Source organism: Mauremys mutica, chromosome 3 (genome assembly GCF_020497125.1).
Source record: "Mauremys mutica isolate MM-2020 ecotype Southern chromosome 3, ASM2049712v1, whole genome shotgun sequence".
Classification (NCBI taxonomy): Eukaryota; Metazoa; Chordata; order Testudines; family Geoemydidae; genus Mauremys; species Mauremys mutica.
The window spans coordinates 61,677,447-61,689,542 of NC_059074.1; the positions used below are offsets into that span (position 1 = coordinate 61,677,447).

Genomic DNA, 12,096 nt, shown 5'->3' on the forward strand with positions numbered 1-12,096 from the left:
ATATTGAAAATACACCATTATGCAAATCATGGTGTGGCCTCATCTGGAATTCTGATGTGAAAAACTGGTCAACACATCTCAAAAATATATTATGGAATTAGAGGGTTTTCAGAGTGGACCATCATGAATGATTTGAAGCCTGAACAACTCTCATACAAAAAGAAATAGGAAACGACTGGGATTGTTTAACTTAGAAAGGAGACAAAAAAGAGGGGACACAATAAAACTGTGTAAAACATTGAATTGTATAGAGAATGTAGATTAAGAACTTCTATTCATTCTGTCTCATAACACAAGACATGGGGATATTCAATGAAGTTAGAGTGGCAAAATCAAAATTTTAAAGGTAATACTTTTTCATACAACATGTAGTTTGGCTGTTGGAGTCTTGTCACAGGATGTTATTGAGACCAAGAATGTAGCAAGATTTTAAAAAGGGCTTGGATACGTCTATGGATATGATGAATATTCAGAGTTGTTAATAGTTAATCCCATTTTGGAAAGGATATTAAACCTTATGCTTTAGGGTTTAAACCAATTGCTAATAAATAGGGGTTAGGGTGAGACTCATTGCGGGAGACAGATTATTCCATATCTGCATACTGCAGGGTTTTTACATCTTCTGTCTGAAGCATCTGGCACTGGGCACTGTCCAGGATTCTAGACTGATCCAGTGCGGTGCTTCCTATGAATTTCCTGTGCCAAGTAATCTATCCAGGAGAACATTTGACACACATCCAGGCTCTGTTATACTACTGAATCATTACTTCCAATAGAATTGTTCCATGCAAATTTCTTGTAGAAAAAAGGTATTGATTGTTACCTCTTAATGTCTCAATGTCCCTATTTAAGAGTTACCTGTGCGGTTGAACTGACCCTGTCCATAGCCTATGTAGTCATTATGTGAATACAGTGTTCCTGTTAATGTGCATCACAGAGAATGCACAGGAGTCTGACAGAGATTTCCCTGCCTCTAGAGTACTGCTAAGTGATCCTTAGTAGAACAGACTCTCATCTATGGGCCTTTAAAGATGCCTTTTCAGAACATTTTCATGTATTTATTTGTTTATATGTCTTTGGAATGCACTCTATTGTATCTAATGGCAGGTATCATGGGGAACGTACCACAGAGCTCTCAAAACATCTACATGTGTGAGTGTACACAATTACTTGTATATGTCCTTCTAGAACGCGTGCTCAGTGTCCAAATATGCTCTGCTGGGCATGGTATACGCTGTGCACCAGCATATACCTGCATCCATATTACCCCTCTTCGATATGTGGTGTTAGTGCTAAAATTTCAGGAAGAGTATCCCAGAGTCCTGTGCATCACAGGAGATATTCTAGGAACTGCCTTGCTGCATGTTGATGGAACTGTATTGCCGCCTTCACACATTTGATGACAGCAGCTCCTGCTCATCTCTCCCTTCTGCCAAACTGTATTAGAGACATGGAGCAAGTCCATGAAGATGTGGTTCTGCTACTGCTCCCAGGATTAATATTCATTCAGTGCAGTATCGGATACCAGATGGAATCAGTCCAGAAAGCTGTCAGATGGTAAAGATAGCTGACCTAGAGGGGGAATGAAAATCCACTCAGGTCCCATGGAACAGATGCTTTGAATGCCAGGATTGCAACAGTACACCCATGGATCACCAATTCTTGTCCTGGAAAACCAGCATGCTGTGGTGGGACTACATTGTCTTAGAAACCTGAGATGGTGACCAATGGCTTGAGATTGAGGAAGCAGACTTTTGTTTTGTTGCATGAGGAGCTTGCATCAACTTTCCAGTGCCAAACCATTTGATTTGGGAAACCCATAGCAGTGCACAAGCGGATGGCTATTGCCCTTTGAAAGCTGGCAACACCTGACAGCTACCGGTGAGTTGCCAACCAGTTTGTGGTTGGGAAGTCAGCTGTTAGAGTGGCGGTTGTACCAGTTGCTGGGATATCAATACTATATTCTACCCACTGGTGGTTGACATTACCCACATCTGAAATTATAGCAGGATTTCAGAGGATGAGGTTTCGGAACTGTCGGGGGGGCCATCAGTGGAACACACATTCCTATACTTTGCCTACCAAAAGGGGCCTTTGAATATGTGAACTTCTATCCACTAGTTCTCTAGGGCATAGTGGACCTGAGTGGTCAGTTCATGAACATGAACTTTGGACACACGGGAAAGATCCATGACGCCAGGTGCTCAGGAGCATTTCCATGGCACCAGATTTTTAATGCAGTTACACAGTCATGTTCTGTGAATCCTGCTACCTCAACCCAAACCTCTGGGAAGTATCCCATTGATCATAGTCAGAAAACAAGGTGCACATACAAGGGAAGTGAACAGTAACTTTTATTTACATATGTGCATGAAAAACAGAGCTAGAACAGTTTGTAACAAGAACAAATGAACCAAAAAAAGGCCAAATTCCCCCCAAAATGGCAAGCATTGCTTTCTGTAGAGATGCCGCCTCATTCTTCCCCTCACCCTTTCTCTGAGAAGGGAGGAACACCCACGGAATATTGTGGGAGCAATAAATGGGGATGTCTTCTGCATGGGGTTTGGGGGCTGAGCACAGGCTGGTCTACAGGGACAGGATGAAACTCAGCATTCCTCTCCTCCAGGTAAAGGTGCAGAATCACATGCTCCTCTTCCTCCGGGTCTCTTGGGCTTCCTCTGGGGCATTGTTAGAGGTCTCTGCTGCCTCCTTGCCCTGCTACTCGTCAGCATCCTGCCATACGATGCAGCTGGTGGCATTAAGAATGGGGTCATGAGTCACTTCAGATTCAGGGACCAAGCACTGAACAGTACTCGTGTGTGCTCCAGAAACCCAGAGGCTGCTCTCAAACCATGATTACTTGTCTGAATCACAGTTTGCTGCTACTAGTAACATGGTACTCGCTCTTTACTCCAATCCACACTTGTGATAAATGAAGGGGGGAGGTAGGTTCCTTTTATGGACATCCAGCCAGCCAGTTAGCTATAAAGTCCCTCTTGGTAGCTGTTCTTTACTTGCTTTACCTGAAAAGGGTTTTAAAAGTGGGCACCTGACCAAAGAGCCAATGGGAAGGCTAAAACTTTTTAAAATGGGGAAAGAAACTTTCCCTTTGTCTGTTGTTCTCTGGGCTGGAGGGACAGCAGCCAGGCTATAAGCAACTTTAAGCCAGGTATGATCATAAATCATCAGATCATGCCTAGAAATACTTATCTGATCTCCAAATGTGTAAGTAGATCAGAATGTTTAGCTAGATGTGATCAGATTTATTTCTGGGTTTTTTTTTAAGGCTTGTGGATTTCCTCTGTGCTAACCCCAGATGCTTTTGTTGCTTGTAACCTGTAAGTTGAACCCCCCCAAGAAAGCTGTTTTGGGTGCTTAATTTTTGTAATTGTTTCTTTTAAGATCTAGCAAGAAGCCTATGTTCCAGATGTGTTTTTTCCTTTTTGTTTTAATCAAATTTAAAGAACAGGATTGGATTTTTGGTGTCCTGAGAGGTTTGTGCATGTTGTTTGATTAGCTGATAGCTACAGCTAATTACCTTTGTTTTCTCAGCTTTTCCCCGGGGTGTGTGTGCGAAAGGGCTTGAGGGTGCGCCACAGGGAGGAATTCCCAAGTGCTCCTTCCTGGGTTCAAAGGGTGTGTGTGTGGTAGGTTGGTTTTGTTTGTTTGTTTTCCGCATTTGGGTGGTGGCAGCATTTACCTTGCCAAGGTCAAAGAAAAGCTGTAACCTTGGGAGTGTAATACAAGCCTGGAGTGGCAAGTATTAATTTTTTTAAATCCTTGTGGGTCCCCACTTCTGCACGTGGAGTGACAGAGTGGGGATTCAGCCTTGACCATTGAATGCAGGTCCTAGATTCATTTATACTGCATGTCAGGATTCTGGCTATTGGCTGGAGTATAACTACATCAGTGAAATTCTAATTTAATATTTTAGGTATTTTGCCATGCTCTGTGACTTAATTTTATATTAGGTAACATTCTAATTTCCTCCTTCAGTGACATCTTGCTTTTGTAGTATTTAAAAAAAGTGTTTGAAGTTGTATTTAACACTTTTTGCTACACTGTATTTATTTCAACGTGTCTTGTTGCATTTTAAATGTTCTTCTTTTGCTGTTTCTGAATTCTCAGTAGTATTCTTTGTATGTTTTATGGCTATCATTGACCACAAAAAGGAATCTGTGGTCCTGGCGTTACAAAAGTTCCTATCAGCTGCCATACCAAGAAGACCACAATGTTCAGTCGCACCATGGTGGTAACTTCTCCCTCTCCCATTTTGCTGTGGGGAGCAATGAAGGAATGTTTGTCCAATTCATCAATTTTTGAAAAAGCCAGTCAATGAGGTGAGATTTAAATTGGAAGGGGGTGATTATAATAAGAGGTATATTTTCTGGAAGGGGCCAAATTACATTTTTAATTATGGTTCCTGGATGGGAGCAGCAAGCAAGGTTAGGGCCATAAACCACTGTTTAATTACAGGAGAGCTCGTACTGCTTTCAGTGGGAGTTTGTCACAAAGAACATGGAAAAAACTTGTCCTCTTTTAAGTCACAATTTTCATAAAATTGGAAGCTAAAGTTGTAAGATCCTAAATCCACATTTACGCACTTGCCTGGTTTTTCAAAAGTGATTAGTGACCAACAGTTCTCATTGAAGTATTATTTCACACTATTTTATTGCTGTATGATCTGTGCCATAATGAAATTCGGTGCTGACATTTTTGGTGCTATAGACCAAACAATCAGAAACTAGAGGTTGAGATCTGCTTGTATGCATATGAACATGCAGATACCCAGAGATCCAAACCATTTTTTTAACCCTTACCAAACATATTTCTATACTTTCTCATGTATAAAGTTGATTTCCTACAAGCTATTGTTTTAGCTAGAAGAATCTGCTAGCTAGGAACTTTATTCATCTAACCGTCATAATTATGGTCTTTTCAGGACAAGATAGTACTGAAAAAAGAATAGGTTTTGCTACTAAGCAGAACACTGCCTTTTCATTTTCTCTTATTGTTCCTTTTTGTTCCTGACAGCCTAATACCAAATGGAAAGGCAACTCCACATGCTGGTCATAAGAAGGGATTAAAATTTTACTTTAATAAACCCAGTGCCCGGAGGATTTTAGATAATGATCCTAAGAAGGCCTTCAATGAATTCAAAACAGCAATTTGCATATAGAGATACACCTCTACCTCGATATAACGCTGTCCTCGGGAGCCAAAAACTTATAGGTGAAACCACGTTATATTAAACTTGATTTGATCCGCTGGAGTGCGCAGCTCCCCCACCCCCCCGGAGCGCTGCTTTAACACCTTATATCCAATTTTGTGTTATATCGGGTGGCGTTATATAGGGGTAGAGGTGTAATTGTATATCATATACAGTTGTCACGCTTGTAACAAATCATCGCCTTGGTATATGACCTCATTCAACAAAGATGACTTCCCTCACTATTTAGTAATGGCAAAGAATTAGGAATTTTCATTTAACAACTGGCGATTGTTGTTTCCTGGTGATTTCCTCTCTTATAAAATGACAATGTTTCTTTCTTGTAATTTTGGTTTCCCATAATAGAGACATCTACCAGTTTGGATTAAGCAATTGCATAAAAATAAACAATCAAAACCTTTGCTTTATTAATTAAACTAAGTAGGAATTATTTTGCAGAAGCTCAATGGCTTGTATTGTGGAGGAGGCCAGTCTAGATGATCACAGTCATTCCTTCTGGCCTTAGACTCTACAAATCTGTAAAGAATCCTCATTTTATAGTTGTTATAATTGGTTACGTTTGGGCAGTTTCTGATTATGTGCCATTAACAGTGATCGTTTACTAAACAAAATTGGACTGTTTCTCCTGAGGGTCTATAGAGTGCAATAGGGGGTGACTACCCAGTTTACCTCTCTCCTTGAGTGGGCCAAATCTGGTATGATCTCCAGGTTGGCAATTAACTCTTTTATGAGAAACCAGAAAAGTTTTCTGTCACTCTTTTAGGTTGTGATCCTTCACTACTTGTCAATGCCAGTCTTGCAACTGACTGCAGAGTAGGAGCAGGATTGGATTCATAATCCTCAGAAACAGAATTCAATTTTATGATAAACTGCCTATAAATCTACATAATTATTCATGTGTATTTAATTAGTGATGGCCTCAGGTTAATATGTTTGCCAACATGATACAATAACAAAAATGTAACTGTACAATAAAATTGATATTTCCAATATAGCACTTTAAAATTGTAATATGTTTTGTAATGTAATACAAAATGCAATTACTAAAACATTACCATAATATGTATATTATGGGCTGAGTTTTCAAAAGTGAAAATTAATTTGGAGTGACTTCATTTTTGGGTGCCCAAGTTGATACACCTAGAAGGTGTTTGATTTTCAAAGAGCATGTATGCCCAACATTTTCTGATAATTGGGTCCCTTTAAGTTGGACATTCAAAAATAGAGCCACCTAAAGTAATTAGTCACTCTTGAAAATTGTACAAATATCTCAACAATATCAGTGTTTTCTCCTCTAGAATTTTAGTGCATTTACAAATAAACATATTTTTACAATATATTGTTAAGGATGTTTTTGGAAACACCACCAGGATTAAAACATGAACGGAAACTATCAGACCACGTGTGATGAATATGAATAGCAGGTACCTGTTCTCTTTTCCATAGCAGAGGAAAAGAGTTGTAAATAATATTCGGAGAAAACCTTAGTATGAGAGTGGTCCCTCAAGAAAGACACCATTCTATGGTTATCGGTCACAAGATTTTATATACAGCACTTCATGTCTATATTGTCATTCTCTTTTATACAAGAATCTTGTATAATATTCAAGGAAATTGTGTCTTGAAGAGACTTGTCTCTATATATTTGTTGTTTTGCATACAACCTAGGTCAGGGATCGGCAACCTTTGGCGCACGGCCCATCAGGGAAATCTGCTGGCAGGCTGGGACAGTTTGTTTACCTGCAGCGTCCGCAGGTTCGTACAATCGCTGCTCCCACTGGCCGCAGTTCACTGTTCCAGGCCAATGGGGGCTTTAGGAAGTGGCGTCCAGCACATCCCTCGACCCGTGCCACTTCCTGCAGCCCCCATTGGCCTGGGACGGCGAACTGCGGCCAGCGGGAGCTGCAATCGGCCGAACCTGCAGACGCTGCAGGTAAACAAACCGTCCCGGCCCGCCAGCAGATTTCCCTGATGGGCTGCATGCCAAAGGTTGCCAGTCCCTGATCTAGGTCATGCTAAAAAAAGAAATACAAATACAAAAACAAAAACTCCTTTAAAATAGATTTGAATCACACTCCATTTTGTTACATCTGTGAACCCCTCTACTGCAGTATTCTCTCTAGGTGGTTACATGGGTTCCATCATCATAGTAGCTGAGTGCCTCACGAACATTAAATTTATCCTCAGAACACCCCTCTGACAATGGGAAGTATTCTCTCCATTTTACCAACGGGTAACTGTGACATTGAGACATTAAGTGTAGGATTTTCCAAAAGTCAAAATGATTTTTGGAGTACCAGTCCAATTGAAAACAATGGTACTGGTGCCCCTTACTCACTTAGATGTTTTTGAAAATTCCAAAAATAACTTGGCTAAGGTCACACAGAAAATATTTGGAAGAACTGGAGTTGAACCCAGACCTCCAGTACCTTAACCACAAATTCATTTTTCTTAGTTCATTATTCTGTAACATTTCTTTTCATTTGTCTTGGGAAGTGTCTGACCACGTTTGTAATTATACAACCAATTACATCTGTGTCCCCTTTCCCATCACTAAATCAATGACTGGGATATCCCAGATCCACAGTAGGAAAACTCCACGAGTTCACACTTGTGGAGTTTCCAAGGTATCTGCAAATGGAGGACGGAAAGGTTTTTCTCACCTAGCCTGCAGGTGTCCCAGGGAGAGCTTTGGTACCAGAAGCAAAACAGTGAACAATATATTCAAGATATAGTCCTGACTATGCAACAGTTGTTCCAGGACAATAAGTGGGAGTTATGGTTGAGAATGTATTATCCTCTTATAACACTAATATAATGTTATATTAGAGTGGGGCAAGAGGGAGAAACTAAACGCAAGAAACTGTGGGAATTTGAACTTAAGGTTCCAGCACAAACCTTGACTGTAACTCCATATACCCACCTATCCTTGGTGTTTCGGGTTTATCTCGTATAGTTTCATATTCTGTGATGTTTCAATCCTCTAACTTTCCCCTTTATGTCCTTGGCTTTTTAATCTTGCTGGGTCTGAAGAAGCAGGTGTTGAGCTTCATAGATTCCAAGGCCAGGAAGGATTATAGAGATCATCCAGTATGATCTCCTTTATAACACCAGCCATAGAACTGCCCCAAAAATAATTCCTAGAACATATCTCTTAGAAAAATATCAAATCTTAATTTAAAAAGTGTCAGTGATGGAGAATCCACTACAACCCTTGGTAAATTTTTCTAATGGTTAATTACACTTCCTGTTAAAAATTAATGCCTTATTTCCAAACTGAATGTTTCTACCTTCAACTCCAGCCAAAAGATTGTTATACTTTTCTCTCCTAAACTGAAGAGCCCATTATTAAATATTTGTTCCCCATATAGGTACTTGTAGTCTGTAATAATGTCACCCTTTAGTCTTTCTTTTGTTAAGCTATTTTAATTAAAGATGACACTACCACTGCATACTACATGCAAAGTGTGTATATAGATGTTGAATAATAAGTGAGAGAAAGTCAGAGGCTTTTGGACTGTTGGTATAACAAATTTTAGGGTTCAGTCTGAGAAGAACCATTCCATTTAAGGCTATTTCTGCTCCTAAGCTAGATTCTGAATAGTTTGGTGATCAGTGGTATCAAGTACCAGCTAGAGGTCCAGCAGAATGAGTGTTAATGTCTCAATGGACAGCAAGAAATCAGCCATCATAAGAACTGGTGTTGTCTTTCCATGCCCAATCTTGTTGCCTGAGAGAGATTCGGTAGCCTTCAAATCTGGCTTTTTCCATGGAAAATATAATTGTGCATTATGATGTCTAATTCCTTGGTGCTAAATTACCTAATTTCTCATGTAAAAGTATAACACTATGCTATTTCAGCAGCAAAGAGTCCTGTGGCACCTTATAGACTAACAGACGTATTGGCGCATGAGCTTTCATGAGTGAATACATGCCACTACATGCATCTGACGAAGTGGGTATTCACCCACGAAAGCTCATGCTCCAATACGTCTGTTAGTCTGAAAAGGGCCACAGGACTCTTTGCTGCTTTTACAGATCCAGACTAACACGGCTACCCCTCTGATACTATGCTATTTGGTATCTGAGGGCTTAAGCAAAGATTTATTCAGTTTATAATGTATTTGTTTTTAAAAGCTGATCTGAAGGTACCACTGCATTGATTTTGATCGGCACATCCATGTATCATTATAGTATGTCGTGGTCTTTCTATGGCTAAGTGGAAAAATAAGCTTTCTTAAACCGTTTACTATGGAAGCTGGTAAGCTTTGGATTTAAAAATATATTTAATTGCTTGGAGGGTGGCATGTATAATGAAAAGGTTATTTTTTGTGGGGAAATCCTCAATTATATCAAAATAAACATTGCTAAGAATTTTAAGAACATTCTCTGGAGCATTGATGGACTGCAAAAGCATTTTCAGTTTACGCTTATGCACCTCTTTTTATTTCTAGATCGAGGCCAAGTATAATGTTACCCAGTATGAGAATATTTTTTCTCTCTGCATGATTTTGGAACAGCTTCTTCAGAAGGGGACAGAAGAAGGTAACATTTCAAGCTCGGACTATGATGGAGAAGAAAAAAACAAATTTCTGCAGAACCTTGATCAAATTATTCTCCATCTTGCTGATGAATTCCCATTGTTTTCTGTTTATATGTGGAGACTGGGTGCTCTTTTGAACTCCTCTCAAATGCAAATTGTTTAAAACAGCCAGGCTTCTTTTTAGCAGTATATTCATTATAGCTGTGGAAAACCAGAGCATGAAAATGGTCACTATTGAAAGACTTTCAATGATTAGACTAAACAACAGAATCTAAGATAATGTGGTTGTTTTTTTTCCTTCATTCTTCATATAGAAAAGAGTGATATCTTGAATGCCACTGTGTAGTAACTGTGGGTAAATGCTGGCTTTTATTATGGAAACTCCTGTGTATTACATTGTCTACATGAATGGAAGTTGAGCAACAGTCATTTTATGTGATATTTAGAATAGGTATCTAAAATGAACTTTTAGATTAAGTCCAAGATTTTAAAAAATTGAGTGCCCAAGTTAGGCTCATGAATCCATATTTAGGTACATAAATAAGTGGCATGACTTTCAAAAGCGCTGCTCATCCAGCAGTTTCTGTATGTTTCAGTGGGAGCTATTGAATACTCAGCACTTTTGACAATCACACCATTTATTTAGGTGCCTAAATATGGACTCACAAGCCTAACTGTAGGCATCCATGATTTTATTTTATTACTGTTTTAAATCTTGGCCAATATGTTAAGGTTAAATTCTATATAGCGAAGATTTCTATGCTGTGGTGGAAATACAGATATATATTCATATGCAGAAGCGTTGTTGTTTTCAGAAAAAATTATTTTAGCTAAGTACAGCTATAACTTAGATAATTTTTTCACATTCTCCTAAGTCAGTTGTAGTCTCCAACTTAACCAAAATATTTGTTTTATGTCTGATATAACCAATGCTTAATTTGTCTATTTTTATCCTTTTCTCATTTTCAGCAAACATTGCATATACACTAATTGTACGTGCATAAACACGGAGCCAAATTCAATCTGAATTAACTCAACTGAAGTTAATGGAGTTGCACCTGTATTAATTTAGCTCATTTTGTAATTGCTTGAACCTAAAAATCCTAAGCTAGACAGGTATAATGTATGAACATTTAAATGGGATTTTATCTAATTTTTGGATTTTCATTTCTTTATACTGGATTTACATAAATATATACATACTTTTGGTAGGAATCTTCTTAAACCTAAAAACTTTAAAATTTGGGGCCAACAGTTGTTACAGTGACCCAGAATTTTTGTTATATTTGGAGTGTAATTGCTAAAATGTATTACAATTTCTCAGGGAGATCAAACAATATTAATATTATGAGTTCTTATTAGTGAGATTCACTTAAAATTAAATATTTGTAATATTTGTACAGTTTCTTCCCATCACAAAGTTTGCTTCATATAGATTTTAATCTGTTTTTATCCGTTACTAAAATTCAGTGAAACACATCTTCACACATTGGAAAAATGTTTGTATTAAATGTGAATACATGTTATTTTAATGATCAAAACTGTATTTTCTGTATTGCTAAAATATATTAGTATTATGTTGCAACAGAACAACACTGCTGTATAGGCATAACTGGGCCACTAAGAAAATTGTCTTGTGATTTCTGTTTTACCACTCTCTAGTATTATGTTCGAGTTATTAAACTTGGGTTTTGGTTATAGCATAGGGGTACCATTTTTTCATGTTTTTATATTAATAAATTTCAACAAAAATCCATTTGATGTATAAAACAGATGAACTACTATTCGTGAATAGCCACATCAGAAAATCAGCTAATTCCAATAGTGACAAGTTACAGATATCACTAAACTTTATATCTACTTAAGCTTGTCAACCACTCATCCACTAACATGATTACTTTTTGAAGGAGTTGCTTTTGGGTTTTTTCTTCTTTTCTTAGTCAACTCTTCTACTCATTGTGTTGGAGGAGAAAGGTAAAAGTGACATTGACATACAGGGTGGTGGAAAAAGAAGAGAGATACAAAAAGTGAACAAAAATAAGAACAGCCATACTGGGTCAGACCAAAGGTCCCTCTAGCCCAGCATCCTATCTTCCAACAGTGGCCAATGCCAGGTTCCCTAGAGGGAATGAACAGAACAGGTAATCATCAAGTGATCCATCCCCTGTCGCCTGTTCCCAGCTTCTGGCAAACAGAGGCTAGGGACATCATCCTAGCTAATAACCATTGATGGACCTATCCTCCGTGAATTTGTCTAGTTCTTTTTTTGAACCCTGTTATAGTCTTCGCCTTCACAATGTTGGTGTCACTAGGCCTAAGTAAA

The 12,096-nt window shown here is 38.5% G+C and overlaps 1 protein-coding gene across 2 annotated transcripts in view; it reads left to right on the forward strand.

Annotated features, from left to right (window-relative positions):
* Positions 1–11,468, forward strand: part of MEI4 (meiotic double-stranded break formation protein 4) — a 131,664-nt gene extending 120,196 nt beyond the window's left edge. For both annotated transcript variants that reach the window (XM_045010936.1, XM_045010937.1), the window contains one exon: positions 9,685–11,468. In XM_045010936.1, coding sequence (XP_044866871.1) covers positions 9,685–9,936 — 252 coding nt within the window. In that variant the 3' untranslated portion in view covers positions 9,937–11,468. The remainder of the gene's footprint in view (positions 1–9,684) is intronic.
* The last annotated feature ends 628 nt before the right edge of the window (positions 11,469–12,096 follow it).